The sequence below is a fragment of the Macaca nemestrina genome, chromosome 7 (genome assembly GCF_043159975.1).
Source record: "Macaca nemestrina isolate mMacNem1 chromosome 7, mMacNem.hap1, whole genome shotgun sequence".
Lineage (NCBI taxonomy): Eukaryota > Metazoa > Chordata > Mammalia > Primates > Cercopithecidae > Macaca > Macaca nemestrina.
Genome location: NC_092131.1, coordinates 107885455 through 107901409, shown reverse-complemented (window position 1 = coordinate 107901409; position 15955 = coordinate 107885455). Strand labels below are relative to the sequence as shown.

At 45.7% G+C, this 15955-nt stretch overlaps 1 protein-coding gene across 9 annotated transcripts in view; it reads left to right on the top strand.

Annotated features, from left to right (window-relative positions):
• LOC105497475 (homer scaffold protein 2) overlaps positions 1–15659 on the top strand; it is a 158274-nt gene extending 142615 nt beyond the window's left edge. For 7 of the 9 annotated variants that reach the window (XM_024797856.2, XM_011768602.3, XM_011768601.2 and 4 more), the window contains 2 exons: positions 189–269; positions 1518–2432. In XM_024797856.2, coding sequence (XP_024653624.1) covers positions 189–269; positions 1518–1706 — 270 coding nt within the window. In that variant the 3' untranslated portion in view covers positions 1707–2432. Of the gene's footprint in view, positions 1–188; positions 270–1517; positions 2433–6363; positions 6560–8604 lie in introns of those variants that run through there. The other 2 variants (XM_071099337.1, XM_071099336.1) reach the window with 2 other exon arrangements.
• Positions 15660–15955: the final 296 nt, after the last annotated feature.

The window sequence follows — 15955 nt, the reverse complement described above, 5'->3', positions numbered from 1 at the left end:
CAAGGCGTGTGACACACTTCGCCCATGGAATTCCCTGAGTTGAAGTGTTCACGTGGTCGCTATCACTGTCTATGCAAACAGAACAGGTTCCCGAAGCGGCTTCCACGAGTGTGCACACATTGGTGATTTTCAAGAATATATTTTATCTGACTTGCTTTCATGTTCTATCTCAAATTTTTTTCATGTAGGAGCTGAAAGATCTCCGAAAACAAAGTGAAATCATACCTCAGCTCATGTCAGAGTGTGAATATGTCTCTGAGAAGCTAGAGGTACGTGGGTGGGGGGCACAGCCATCCTGGCTCAGACGAGAAGGCACAAATGTCATGGTACTCATTTTCCTGCTTCCCATCACTTTCACACTGAGAATGCTGAAGGAGAGATTTTCTATTCACAAAAAGCTGGCGGTAACTGCAGGCCAGATGGTACCGCATCCACACCTGCCCTTGGGGCAGACTCGGCAGCATTTGTCTTTTGGTTTTTCCAGTTCTGTGAAGGTTCCTGTGCATCACCACAGTGTAGACGACTGTTTCCTTGCAGAACCCCGGTGGGAGTGAGGAGCGGGGGTGGTGGCCTGAGAGCCCAGGGTCAGGGTGTGGGGCCACCTCAGCCACTCCCCTGCCAGTGACCTTGGGCACTGACCTTGGGCAGGCCTTCCTCCCTAGGCTCAGATTTCTGATCAGTAAAATGAGGATTTTCAGAGCCTCCTCCCCCTCGGAGGTCCTCCTCCCTGCAAGCCCTCTGATACACACACGGCGCTTCATATAGTTACACGACCCTGGAATTGGTAACTGGTTCCTGTGCACATGTTCAGAAAAGTCTCTGTTTATGCCCTCAACATAAAGCTCTTATCTGATATGAAGAATGCAAGGCTTATGGCTCATTTAAGGACTCACAGCTGTCCTGTCTTTGGGAACCTGCATGTGATTCACCTAGATGTGTCTCTATAGGCTTGTGGGGCCCAGCGCCACAGACCATCTCCATGGTAACAGCATCAGAGGGTGCACAGACTGGCTGTCCCTGAGTCAATGGCATGGCCAGTCCTTCCTCACCGAGGGCCAGAGGCTGGCCTGGGACTGAGGAGGCCACGCCTCTCTGTGGGACCAGGGGAATGAGCCACTGTCCCATCTGTTCTGTCTCTCAGGATGGAACTGAAATGTGGTCTCTGCTAGCCACTCAGACGGGGATTTCAGACTTTCCCTGCTGGGCCCTGTGTGAGGTCTCCCTCAGGCAGGACTCTGCGTTCTGCCTGCTTTGTTGGGTCTTGGGTTTTCGGGCCAGGTGTCGGTCCCTCAGTGGGAGAACAGGCAGGAAAGGAGGAGGTCACTGAAGTGCCTGCCGCTTCCCTTCTGATGTCTTGGTCACAGGCTTGTGTGCTGGGGTAGCATGTCTCTAGGGAGCTTAGTCCCTTGCCCAGGCCCTCAGGTTGGATGGAGAATGGTTGGTTCAGCTGTAGCAGGTTTTGAAGGACGACTCTCATCACTCAATTTTCCAGACCCTTCTCCCTTTTGCTTTGCCAGGCGGCAGAGAGAGACAATCAAAACCTGGAAGACAAAGTGCGTTCCTTAAAGACAGACATTGAGGAGAGCAAATACCGACAGCGCCACCTGAAGGTGGAGTTGAAGAGCTTCCTGGAGGTGCTGGATGGGAAGATTGACGACCTGCATGACTTCCGCCGAGGCCTCTCCAAGCTGGGCACCGATAACTAGGGCTGGCCAAGGCCCAGGCCCCGCCTGTGAGTCCCAAGCGTGTGTGCGAGACCAGATAGCTCTAGGACGTTCTTCTGTGTGCGTTGCTTCTGTAAATGCAGGCGCAGTTTGTCGTGTTTCCAAACCAGTTGTGCCGTCCACTCCTTTCCAGAATAGAAATCTCCTCTCACTTCTCTGGCCTTGTGAGGTTGTGGACAACTGGAAGATTCTGACTCAGGAATCCAGAACTAGGTCTACCTTCAACATTTACGCAGTCAGGGCAGGGATGTTTATATCTTTCATAAGGGCTGTTGCAACCATATGAACTGAAAAAATGCATTTTCTAATCCAAATATTGATATTCTTTACACCAGGCCATCAGGCTCCTTTTATCAAATAGCATTCAGAGTATTTGAATGTCCATCAGGCACCAGCCCCGGGGGGCACAGAGAGAACAACATTCCTCTCCATCAACATCGAGAGGCTTTATTTAAAACAACTGTTTAGTGGAAACTTATTGAGAGATGGAAAACAAGCTTCTGGTGGGTGCATTTTCTGACCCGGGAGTCGCCTGCAGCCACAATACTGCCCCTGCCCCCCAGTTTGTATGGTTGCGACAGTGTTCCTTTTCTTGGTTTTAATTTCTGAGCAGATGATTGTGCTGTGGGAACAGCACACAGTGAGGGTGCCTAGCACAATGCCTGGCACTAAGTAGGTGCTTAATAAATGTTTGTTCTACTAAATGTGTACACAGAATTTAGTGTTTTAATCAAACCCCACAGCAGAGCTGGGACCCTGTTGAATGATGCACCATCTTTGCTGTGCTGGGTAGTTATCAGACATGACTGTCCGGTCAAACCCAAGCTGGGGCTTGGGTGACCCTGGGGCAGGGAGGGAGAAGGGGAAGCTGCAGGAGCTGGTCTCAGGCCCCTGGAGCCCATCCGTGATGCTCTGCCCCTGGGGCTCTCCGACTCTCGAATCACCTTCTCCCCTAGGAATGGTGACCCAGGGATTCCAGGTATAGGGGCTGCCCAGGGCTTGGGACCTAGGGTGGGATTCTTTTAAGGGTCTGGACAATTGAGAAGAAATCGCAGGCAATCGGGGGGAGAGAGCAGCTCAGCTGACAAGCCGTGTGTCCCTCATGACAGAGGTGTTCCACCCGGCTCTGCCTCCTGCCTTTCTTGGTTTCTCCTAGGGAAGGAACTGCAGCCATAAACCTCTCCTCTCTCACAGAGCTGCTCAGTGGGGCCAGCGGGCTGTGGGTGCTGTTGGCATCCTGCCCTGGGAGATTGCCGGTGTGTGGCAAGATGTTTTGAATCCCTGGCCCCACACATCTCTATATGCCTTAGGCAGGGGGGAGGCTTTGGTGCCCCCTTACCCCTTTGAGAACCACCTAAGAGGACTACTCCTTCTAGAAACCTTCTCCCATGGACACAGAGTTTCTCCCTGCTGAATTTGGATTAATGAACAAACAACCCGAGGAGGGAGGGAGATGGGGTCTGCACACAGGTGCCCCGGGCCCCAAGGTGAACACATGAGTCCTCCTGCTTTCCTTCCCTTTCCCTCACTGAGACGCCTCTCTGAGCCGGGGAGTCTTGTTTGGGATGCGGACGGAAGGGAAGGCTGGGGATCTGGAGCACCAAGGCACTTTTAGAGGAGCCCCTGCAGGGTAAGTGGGGGCTTTGGTTGAGTACACAGGGCTCTTGGCAGACAGGAAGTGGAAAGTGTGGCCAGCCCTGTTTGTGATTCGGGGTAGTCTGCTGCTGGCCCTGCCCTTTCTCCAGAGCTCCAGATGGCTCTCAGGACAGTTGGTAGCACTTCCCTACTGGCTGCACTAGGAGACCAGAGAGCCGAGCTGGCTGTGAGTCAGCCCCGTGGCCCAGCAGCAGGATGAGGGGATTCTCAAGCCAGCCTGGTCCGCTTAGCAGCAGGCTGGGTGTGTGGCCGTGCGGAAGTGGTGGGCACTAGGTTCTAAACACCCTCCACTTGGGTCTTCAGATGACCTCTGCCTCTATCAGGTGACTTATGAATCTAGAAAGAGCCCTCTTGACTGACAAGAGAATGCTCAGGTGACACGTGCACAGAGTAGTTACCAAAGCCACTTGTGCATTCTGATAGCAGTGACTTTAGAAAACTCCGGAAGTGGAGGTGTAGAAAATGTTGGAAGAGCCATTTCCACAGTGGGCTGCTGTGCAGTCGAGACCCATGATCCCAGCTCACCAACCACTGAAGAGTGTGGTGAGCATCCTGTGGGCAGCAGGTAAGGAACCTGGATTCCTCCTGCTGTGTGTCCAGCTCTACAGCTGTTGCAGCCCCGGAGCTAAGAGTAGTAGGCACTCCCTTAAAGGGAAAGGTAAGTTGGGCTTGGCCGTGAAAGCACAACAGCTTTTACAAAAGCACTGAACTTTTACATTCCTTCTGCTTTTCTCTGAAGATCTTAGTGTCTCTTCATTTACTTTCTTTTAAAATAATGGCCCTGGAGCAACCTGGACGGTGCTCCCTTGAGCTGGTGTGACGTGCCGTCGTTTATTCAGACATGCAGCTCAGTCTCAGTACTGTTGTCATAACCTTACACCAGAAGCAGGCAGAACGTAAGCCATTCACTCCGTGAGCATCGCAGCCGCTTGTGCTGCCTGGAAGGTGCAGGGCCAGGACTGCATTTTCAGTTTGCAAATGAGGTCTCCTGATTTTGACATTTCCAAGACTGGCTGCTATACCTTGATACGCTTTCCTTCTGCCTCCATGAAACCTGGTGTCTAAAAGAGATCGACTAAAACTTGGAACCCTTCAACCAAGAGGACATTTAAAAATAACCTTTCATTCCAGTCAAGACCCAGCTGGATGCATTTTAAAGTTGGGAGTGGTGAGGAAGCCTTCCTAGTGCTGCCTGGGGAATGTAAAACCAACAGAGCGACAGGTTGGGACAGTGTGGTCAGGCCTTGGAGGGAAAGAGAACCAGTATCCACACAAGACATCGAACTTGTGTGGCCCCTCAGTTTCATCTCTCCTGCCTGCCATCACATTAGACTTTAATTGGGTAAGAGAACAGGGCAGAGCCTGTCACCTGCATTTTGCAGACGGGAAGTAGAGACAGAGAAAGTGACACGCCCAGGGTCACCCAGTGGTGACCAGCAGCGTGGACTCTGCATTCGGGTCTCCCAGACCTTGATGCAGTATCTTTTGAGCCATGCCACTCTAGTCCCTTTGGTGACCCGTGGGTGCCAAGAGAAAATAATTCTCTTATATCTTGATAAGAGCATATTACAAGTATATTATTTTAATATGTGTCCACAGCAAAGGACAGTTTACAAAGATGTGAATCTGAATGACATCTAGGAATGTTCATTATAAACAATAAGTTCAACTTTCAAATGATTCTGGTTTTGTAGGAATCTTTCCAAGAAAGTTGGTTAAAATGATGTGTCTGCCTGTGAGGCCAGTTCTATGGAAAACAAACACACCCCGAGTTCTTTATTGATGGCTTTAGTGGAGGCAGAGCAGTACGTTCAAAACAAGTGGGAGGCCCTGAGATCGCAGGAATGGAAACAGAGTTCTGGCTGGGGGTGGCCTGTCCACTGCCCACCCCTTCCCGGAGATGCACTCCTTTCTGGCTTTCTGGGGAGGGAGCAACCTTGCTCAGTGGTGGGAGCAGCTTGAATGGGACCTAATCAACACCCAGGAAGACTGTGCACAGAGGGCAGTTGGTCTCTAGCCTTCATGGTGGTGGTGGGCAGGCGCCTGCCTGATGTAGACTACATTTGATGCAAAACATCAAGTAAAGGGTGGAGCATAATACAGTGAATATGCCTCCCAGAAACGTCATCCTCTGCCCATTTTAACAGGGCTCTTTATCTTTAGAAAAGTCTCCTTCTCTATAGAAACCAGGGACAATTTTGGATGAGAGCCAACCACAGGACATGCTGGGGACCTTATGGGGGGACCTCACGTGTGGCCAGGTGCACCTTTGGGAAGAAGGCAGATGTGATGTGACTTAGCACAGGCACTCGAAAGAGGGAGCCAGCCACTGGTCTTTGCTAATATCCAGAAGCGGATTGTTTGTTCCATTCATCTTTCTAGAAGTTAAATTATTTCATTGCCTTGAGACGTCACTAGATCTTGAAGCACTTGCAAACTAGAAGCTTGCAAGATCAATGTCCATATATATTTTTAAATGATATGCATGGTTTAAAAGGACCCTAATTTCTGAGTCCATGGCTTCCCCAAAGAAACAGTATATATTCTGGAGATGATGGGGGTTTCGGCATGGAGAGGGACTCCTGTCTAGTCTAGAAATGTGTGTTACTTACATGTCTCTTCCATGTACCTATCTCAAGAATATTTCTAGTTTGGCTTTAAACACTACCCAGGCAGGAAGGTGGCTTTGGTAAGAATTTTGAAGTAGATGAAATGTTCTAGTGAACTTAGGACAGCGTGCGTGTGCTTGTGTGTGTGTGTGTGTGTGTGTGTGTGTGTGTGTGTGTGTGAAGAAATAGCAAAAGGGGAAGTGGGAGAAACAGTAAGGAAGAGTTTTCCATTAAAAATATATATGTCTAAGAGGAGACTTTATTTTCTGTTTCTGGTGGTCATGTTCTATGTTCTGGAATCCATTTCCCAGAAGAAGAGTTTGTAGGTCTTTGGTTTGAAGTGGAATTGTGCAGTGCCCTACTCTCTTTGACAGTGCACAGTCTTGCGGCAAAGTGGTCTCCCAGGCCCCAGAGACCCCCCGGGCACCTGGCAGGAGCCGACAAACCACGGCAGAGTCCCAAGTGGTGTGTGTTTTGGCGAGTGATGGGCAGGACTGATGATTCACAGCTGTGGGGCTGTGCTATTGTTTTTACCCTCTTGTACTGCTTCTAATAAAAGTCTCGACTTTACATCAGTTGTGAGAGCAGCGTCTTACGATGTGACAGGCAAGAAGACATTCCCCGCATCAAATGTAAGAGTTTAGTTTAATGATAAGAGTGGAGTGGATAAGTGAATTCTCCCAAGAGTACTGTTTTTTGTTTCCCTTTTAAAATGCTTTTGTGGTACATAAATAATATAATACTTTTTTTAAAGAAATTCCAGATGAGTAAAAAAAAAATCACCTGTTATTATACCATCTGATTATAACCACTGTTAACATTTCCGTTTTTATCTTTTCAGACTTTTTTCTATGCATATGTGTGTTTTATTACTTTTTCCATGAAATATAATCATGTTATACATACTGTTTTATAACTTTTATCCCTTTTAATGCTATATTGTGAATGGATTTCTGTATCAGTAAATATGTAATTACATTATTTTTAACCTCTGTGTAGGCTGTACCTTGGATACTTAAGTTGTTTCAATTTTTTACTGTTGTAGTCAAGGACATAATGAAGTTCTTCTAACATCCTTGTGAACCTTTCAGAATATTTACTTAGGATAATTTTCTGAAGTTATTACTGGCTCAAAAGTACACGCCTCCCTATCTGTGGCTCCTTTCCTTCTGAGGCATATGGGACTTTACCCTCCAACCCCCTTGTACTCATTCAGGGTCCTATGACTAATTCTGGCCAATGAAATGTGAGCAGAGGTGAGATATGAAGCTCCAGGCAGAGACTGAAATGCCCATGGGCAGTTCCGCAGTGTCTGTCTTCCCTTCCCTGATGTCCCAAGGACAGAGCCTCTGTCAAGCCTGGATCCCTGAGTAACTACATGGAAGAGCCCCCTTCTCCCCTCATGTTACCCTCACCTGCCACCCTGCATGGACGTGTAGCATGAATTAAAAAAAATAAACCTTAGGTGTTAACCACTGGCATTTCAGGGTTAATTGGTTAACTGCAGCATAACATATCCTGTCCCAACAATTAAAAAGTATGCACATTTTTAGGACTTTTAATATGTGTTGCCTCAAATTGCCTCCAGAAAGACAGTCCCAAAGTATACTCCCACCTGCAGTGTGTGAGTGTGTACTGCTTCCTCTTTAACACCGGAGTTACCCTGGGGACAAAGAGCTAAAAAAAAATGTTTTTTTTTTGTTAAAATGTGACCCTTTAAGATGTTCACCAGTATCATTGATTTCTAAGAGGTTTATTTCATAAACATTGTAAAACAAGATTTTAAGTTGCATGTATGGCTTTTTAAAAATGTTTGACACTGCCGGGCGCGGTGGCTCAAGCCTGTAATCCCAGCACTTTGGGAGGCCGAGACGGGTGGATCACGAGGTCAGGAGATCGAGACCATCCTGGCTAACCTGGTGAAACCCCGTCTTTACTAAAAAATACAAAAAAAAAAAAAACTAGCCAGGCGAGGTGGCGGACGCCTGTAGTCCCAACTACTCAGGAGGCTGAGGCAGGAGAATGGTGTAAGCCTGGGAGGCAGAGCTTGCAGTGAGCTGAGATTGGGCCACTGCACTCCAGCCTGGGCGACAGAGCGAGACTCCGTCTCAAAAAAAATAAATAAAACGTTTGACATAAAAAAAAACACCTTTTAGTCAAGTTTATCTGTTACTTTTTTTTTTTTTTAATGGTTGCTACCTATGCTGTCGTGCTTATGCAGATCTTTCCAATTCTTCTTTTTTTTTTTTTTTTGAGATGGTCCACCCTGTCCCCCAGGCTGGAGTGCAGTGGCGTGAGCTCAGCTCACTGCAACCTGCGCCTCCCGGGTTCAGCGATTCTCGTGTCTCAACCTCCCGAGTAGCTGGGACTACAAGTGCATGCCACCATGCCCGGGTAACTTTTTGTATTTTTAGTAGAGATGGGTTTCGCCATGTTGCCCAGGCTGGTCTCAAACTCCTGAGCTCAGGCAATCCACACGCCTCAGCTTCCCAAAGTGCTGGGATTACAGGTGTGAGCCACCAAGCCCGGCGAGGTCTTTCCAATTCTGATTGCAAGGTTGTATAAATATCCACCACTATCTTATTCTTGTACTTTTATTATTTCTTTCTAAACAGTTAATTCTCTGATCTGGCTGGGCGTGGTGGCTCACACCTGTAATCCCGGCACTTTGGGAGGTCAAGGTGGATGGATCATCTGAGGTCAAGAGTTCAAGACCAGCCTGGACAACATGGCAAAACCCCATCTCTACTAAAAATACAGTAACAAAAGAAAATTAGCCGGGTGTGGTGATGGGTGCCTGTAATCTCAGCTACTTGGGAGGCTGAGGCAGTGAACCCAGGAGGTGGAGGTTGCAGTGAGCTGAGATAGCACCACTACCCTCCAGCCTGGGTGACGGAGCGAGACTGTCCCCAAAAAAAAGAAAAAAAAAAGCTTCCAAAAGACATTGAGACAATTTTGTAATGTTTAGAAAAATTAGAAATTGGATTGAGTAAAATTTACATATTTTACACAAGAGGACTAACATCTTTATAATATTTAACCTTTCATTTCAGTACATTTATAATGTTTTATGTCTCTCAGCCTATCTTTTCTAGTATAGGTGATTTTTGTAGTGTGGTTACTATTGTGTAAATGAGATCTTTTCCCACTACTTTAAAAAATGAAAATTAAATCAATCGCTTTTATGACTTAAAACATTAAATAAAACTTATGTAAGTGTAAACATTATTTTAAAACATATGTAGAAAATTAAAGCCCCCCAAAATTAAAATCCCTTTCCCCCAAGAAAAACAGTCAACAGTTGATGCATATTCATCAGTTTTTTCCTAAAGTATGTTTTAGCACTTTGACCATATGAGACAACCCTTCTGCTCTTAGCATTTTTCTCTTTGCAATAGATCTTCCTATGTCAGTACACGCCAGTCTACCTCATTCTTACCTCTGCATAAGAGAGTAGTGTGTGGTTGTATAATAGTTTAACTTGGCGATTGGTTATTTATTTTATAACTAGCCAGTTACTGAACTATTCTAAAGGTTTTGCTGTTGTTAATTTCTTTTGCCTTTTTCAGTTGGGTAATAATTCTGGGTAGGTTGATAATTTTATTCCCATGTTTGTAATCTTATTTCACTTTCTCAAATCATCACATTGACCGGTACTTTTAGAACAATGTTAAATAACACTTACATAATTCTGCTGATATTGTACATTATTTTATATATATATTTTTTACTTAGAAGAGTGTTTCTCCAGAACTATAAATTTGACTCTTAGTGTAAAATAATCTTAATATTTGAATTATACATTAAGGTTATGCCCTCTATTTCTAGTTTGATGAAAATATTATTAGTAATGGATGTTGGGGTTTTATTTAATGGCTTTTTTCCACATCTGTCAAGATGATCAACTGGCTTTTCTCTATTATGACTTTAGATGAATCATTAATAGATTAGCTAATGTTAAGACATCTCTGCATTTCTATAAAAACCGGATATAGTCATAGTATATTATTCTTTTAATATACATCTCCTTTCAGTGTTAACAGTGGTTATTTATGATTGGTTGGTCCATAGATTTTTATTTTGTGTTTATTATCTGTACTTTCTGATTTTTCTACAAAGATCATGTATTACTTGTATAATAAAAAATAAGAGCTTTAAATTGTGAAATTCTTCTGGATTTGGTTTTCTCATTTTATTATGGAATTTTTCATACCTAAATAAGATGAATAGTTGTGTAATTTTTTTTTTCTGCTTTGTCAGTTATTGGTGTTTGTTAACTTCTTAAAATTAAAAAGAACCTGGGAAGCTGTTTTTCTATGCCCTAGAAACATTTAAATATTTAGAATTTTTTGCTCTATTGAAGTTTTTATAACATGTATAAAACTGTCCAAATCTAGTGCCTCTTGGGAAATATGGTTTTTTTCCTTTTTTTCAATTTTTTTTCATACTCATCGGTTTCTTCAAACTTTATTTCTATTCTGTAAGTTTCTGGCAATTTAAATTTTCCTGGCTAAGTGTGGTGGCTCATGCCTGTAATCCCAGCACTTCGGGAGGCCAAGGCAGGAGGATCACTTGAGCCCAGGAGTTCACAATCAGCCTGGGCAACATAGTGAGACCCTGTCTCTACTAAAAATTAGCTAGGCATGGTGGTGTGTGCCTGTAGTCCCAGCTACTCAGGAGGCTGAAGCAGTAGGATCACTTGAGCCCGGGAGGCCGAAGCTGCTGTGAGCTGTGAGCACACCTGGGACACAGAGCAAGACCCTTTCTCAAAAAAAATTTTTTTTAATTAAGTACATTTTCCTAAATAGTGATTCTGTTCTGATTTTCAGACTTGTTGGCCTGGAGTTGCAGTATTCGCTTCCTCATTCCCATGTTGTGTGTGCTTTCCCTTTTTGTTCTCATTAGTTTTTCCAGAATTAGTCTGTTTCACTGATCTTTTCAAATAACCAACTCTGAGATTTATATCTTAATTTACTGTTCTACTATTTCATGATTCTTTTGGTTTTGTTCTTACTACTTTTTCCTTTATTATTTTCCCACCTTCTTAAGTTGCATGCCATTTTAACTTTTTCTTCCTTAATAAAAGACACAGTTACTAACATTGTAAGGTATGACTTTTCCTCTGAATACATCTTTATCCCTATCCCTTAAATTTATATTTAGTGTTCTAAGTTATAAATAATTTATAATTTCAGATTTGACTTTATTTTTTACTGGAGTTTTTTGAAGTTATACTTTTAAATTTCCAGGTAGTTTTATTTTGTGGTTGTTTTTAGCATTTCTTACAAACTTCTAGTTTTATTGCCTTGTCAAAGAGAGTATGGCCTGTACAATTTGTGCATTTTGGAGATCATGGATGTTTTCTTGAGACCTAATAAATTTTTAGTTTTAATACATATCCCCAGAAAACTGAAGAAGAAAGTATATTCTCTGAAGGTAACAAAATTCAATCAGATATATTCATTTGACCTTATAAAGTATAATATTATGAACCTTTAATTTTCATTTACTTGATTCATTAAGACTAAGAAAGACATGTTAGTCTCCTGTTATTGTATTTCTGTCTATTTCTTTTGTTTCTAACAGTTTTTGCTTTCTTTTTGATGTTATTTGGCAAATGATCTTTTTATATTTAAGGGAAAAAATATTTTCCTTTAAAGACTTGTATACCTTTGTGAATCTTACCTGATTTTGTTGTAATAGTTGTTTCTGTAGAAATACATAGTTCAGTAAAATATTTACGTCTGTTTTTAAGTCAACAGAAATCTTTCAGAAGTCCTTTGTATCTTAAGAAGATACTTTGGAAGTTCTTGATCTTCCTAAGTAGGCTAATGTTCTTGCGGGCTACTCCTGAGCCAAAGCAAGAGTGGTAGTGTGGACTGAGGCGTATTAGGCTTTGGGTGTTTTTGAGTGTACCAATGTTTCTGGTTCCTGCTTTGGGGCAGCGCCATGCTTAGGGATGTTTAGGGGATGCCTGCCCTTCATCTGGCCATATTCTGCCTCAGTAGGGCCCACACAAAGGTAACCTAGGAGGCACTTTTCTTCTGTGGGTTCTAGCCTTCTGAGAAGGCAGCAGAATGTAGCTTTGTGTGCCTGGCTATTGGGGTAAAAGCTAATCTGAGAGAGTTACTCCACCAGAAAAGATTTTGTTTTTTTTCTGTAGAGTCAGAGTCCCGCCATGTTGCCTAGGCTGGTCCTGACCCCTGGGCTCAAATGATCCTTCTGCCTTGGCCTCCCATAGTGCCGGGATCGCAGGTGCAAGCCACCACACACAGCCCCCACCAGAAGAGGTTTTTCCAGAGCTGTTGGAACAGGCTATTCATGTGGCAAAGTCTATCAAACACAGAACCGGCTTTTTCCAAATGTGTAGGAGTGGTGAATCCCAGCCCTCAGCTCAAGAGTAAAAGAAATAGAACCTTCTCTATTTTCCTTCATTCAAGTGAGTGTTGATTTTTGAGCCCCTGTTCCACCAGGCTCATGCAATTTGACTCAGTCAGCTCCAGGACTCCCCTTTCTCCAGAGGAGAGTCCTTTACAGTTCTGGGGAGCTTATATATTCCAACATGTTAAGGGGAGAGGGGATCCACATCTGCTCAGATATTCCCGGTTCCTACCCTGCTGGATACCTCATGCCTCCATCCCATGCTTGGGACATAGGAATTAGCTGTTCTGTGCTGTAGGAATCTCCATGAAGCTGTACTTGGCCCTGACTGCCTGGGCCCTCCCTGTAGCCACGCCCTGTCTGGTGCCACAAAGACTTCATTTAACTTGAAGGGACTGCTAGATAAGCCAGACCTGTGTTTGCACAGGAGTCAAGACCACTGAGTGGAAATAATTCTGTGGCTGCCACCAAAGCTGTTTGCATTGCCGAGAGCCACAGTTCTACCCACTACTTCCCAACCGTGGCCCCAATGCGCCTGCCAGAGTTGTTACCATCTCTGTGCCCTTTCTCTTGCTTATTGCACAGTAGGTTACACAGTCTTGTGCTTCTCCCTCTTGCCATGTCATCTCTTCACTCCACTACTGCTCTGACCGGCCCATGCCTATGCTGTTCCCCGTACCCTCGAGGATCTCCTCCGTTTTCATGTTCCTCTAATGCAGAGCTGCCAGAGGCTTCTTCCTAAAGCATGGGGCAGATCAGGTCCTAGGACACCACAGGCTCTTTCCCTACCTGCCCAGGCCTTGCTGTGCACTCTCTGTGTTCTTGCTTATGCTGCCCCACTCCCTGGAATCCCTTTGCTGCTCCAACCCCATTCCTCTTTTAGGCCCCAAAGGCCCCAGCCCTCTGGATGAAACTGAACCACTACCAGGAAGGGGGACTTGTGCCTCTTCCATCACCCTTTTCATACTTACAGCTGTTAAATCATTCGTGTTTTCATTTAGCAAATATTTATTGTGCCCCCTTATGCCCAGGCCCTGGGAACACCACAGTGAAAAGACTATTACTTTCCCCAGATCTGCTCTGTTCCAGTGGAGGGGTGAGCTGCTCCATTGCAGGCATTCATGGAACTCAGCTGATGGGGGATTTTTGAGGCTCCCCCGCAAGGCAGAGCTCTCACAGGCAGCCGAGGACAGGGGCCAATGTGCACCCCGCTTCTCCAGACCTGGGATGACCTGGGCCATTCTGAAGACCTCATGAACACCACGCTTCAGGATCGATGACCCCAGGAGGAGCCTACGGTGGCTAAGTGTGCCTGCTTCACTGTTCCTGCATCACCAGCCCACTCAGGTCCTTTGACTTTTGTGTAGTAGCATTTTTCTAAGGACAATCTGCAGAGCAGCTGCTTCAGAGCTATTTGTATTGCTGGCCCATCCCAGGAAAACCTCCTAGATGAGGACCCTTGCATTCTGGGCCTGGAAATCTTCATTCTAGAAAGCTCCTTTTACCAGACAGAATAATGGTCCCCAAAGATGTCCACATCCTAATCCCTGGAACCTTGTAGCTATGTTACTATAGTTGGCAAAAGGGCCTTTCAGATGGAGAGATGATCCTGGATTATCTGGGTGGGCCCAGTCTAATCACACAAGTTCTCAGCAGCAGAGAACCTTTCCTTGGGTCAGAAAGAGATGTGATGATGGAAGAAGGGTCAGATATGATGTTGCTGGCACTGAAGGTGGAGGAACGGGCCACAAGCCAAGGAACAGGGGCAACCTCTAGAAACAAAAAAGGGCAAAGAAATGGCTTCTCCCTGGAGCCTTTAGAAGAGAACACAGCCCTGTCAACACCTTGATTTTAGCCCAGTGAGACCCATGTTGGACTTGGACCTACAGAACTGTAAGATAAGAAATTTGTGTTTTAAGCAGCTACTTTTGTGGTGATTTGTTATGGCAGCAATAGAAAACCAATGCACTCTCATGCTTTTACATACCCTATGGTCTGAGAGCCTCTGCCCCATAAATCCACTCAACTACATGGGTTTCACATGCCATGTGGCCTTTAACCAATGACCTCCTCGTTCTGGCTGCTGTTACCACCTGCTTGATTCCCTGGTTCAAATTCTGAAGAGAGAGTGGATGAACAGATGAATACACAGGTCTGACTGGCCCCACTCATTGCTTTTCACTCCAGGACAATCCATAGGATTGGCTGTGCTAGAAGCAGATGCCAGTCTTCCTCTGGCCAGAGGGCCAGACTCCCAAGACAAGGTACATGGCCGTATAGGAGAGAGAGGTCAGAGAAGACCTGGTGGAAAAGGCTGTGGGGTTGAGACCTAAGGATGGGCATGGGTTTGCCAGGACATGGAGGGTGCAGGGAGAATTCCAGACACTTACGCTTAAGAGAATAGGCCCTTCGGGGGCAGGCAGGAAGCAGTATGGTATTGCTGGACTAAAACCTGTGGCAGGGGCAGCGGCTGCCCAGGGGAGGCGGCCAGGTCTCTGAGGGTTTTGTCTGCCAGGCTGAGGGGCTGCCCTTACTGTGTGGGCTGGAAAGCCAGGGAAAGGTGAAGACTGGCAGTGCTTTGGAGGCCGATTGCAGAGATCTGAAGCTGGGCAACAGGAGACACTTGTCCCCACTTCCTTGGCTCTGAATTCCCTGAAGCCAAAGTCTGGATTGACTTCAAGGCCTGGCTGGAAAAGGGAGAAAGGAAGGAGAGAAGGTTCCAGAAGAGGAAGAGAAGTGTTGATACACAGAAGACACAACTGGGCCAGGAATTTTTATTGTGAGAACGTTCTTTTGAAAAGGATCCTTTCTCAAAGGCCTCTTGTGTTTGCAGCCCTTAGAAAGTGAATTCTGAGAATTATTTCAGCCTGATTAAGCTCGCTGGTATCTCAAAATACTGAAATATAATTACAAACAATAATAAAAAAAATATGTAATTACAAACAATACCAAACTGCAAAATAAGCATAAGAAAAGTCCCACGAAGTTCTGATTTTGCTACTTTTTCAATTCCAAATTCTTTCCCTAGGAAGTTTGATGCTGAGCCTGGCCTGTGGTGGGGAAGGAGGCCTGGGGCACAGCCACTGGACCTGCCTCTGGGATCTGGACCTGATGCCCAGCGAGTAGCCCACAGGTTGCGTCACCCACAGGTTGTGTCCCCCACTGGAACACCCCTGGGAACCCGGGTGGGAGCAGCGGGTACAGGGGCCAGTGCAGAGTCGGGGCTTGGACCATCAGGCCTAGACCAGCACAGTGAGGCACATTCATTCATACACAGGAGTTGGATTTGCATTCTGAAAAGGTAGCACACATGACAGACCCGTGGGCAACCTGGCAGTGGCCATGCCACAGAGGGAGGCCCAGGCTGCAGCTGCTGAAAGGGACTCATGCCCCTCCCAGCTGTGCCAACTGAGGCCCCTCACGCTGCTGTGTGCCAGAGTTAGTTAAGAAGACACTGGAAGGCTGGGTGCAGTGGCTCACCCCTGTAATCCCAGCATTTGGGAGGCCAAGGTGGACGGATCACGAGGTCAAGAGATTAAGACCATCCTGCCAACATAGTGAAACCCTGTCTCTACTAAAAATACA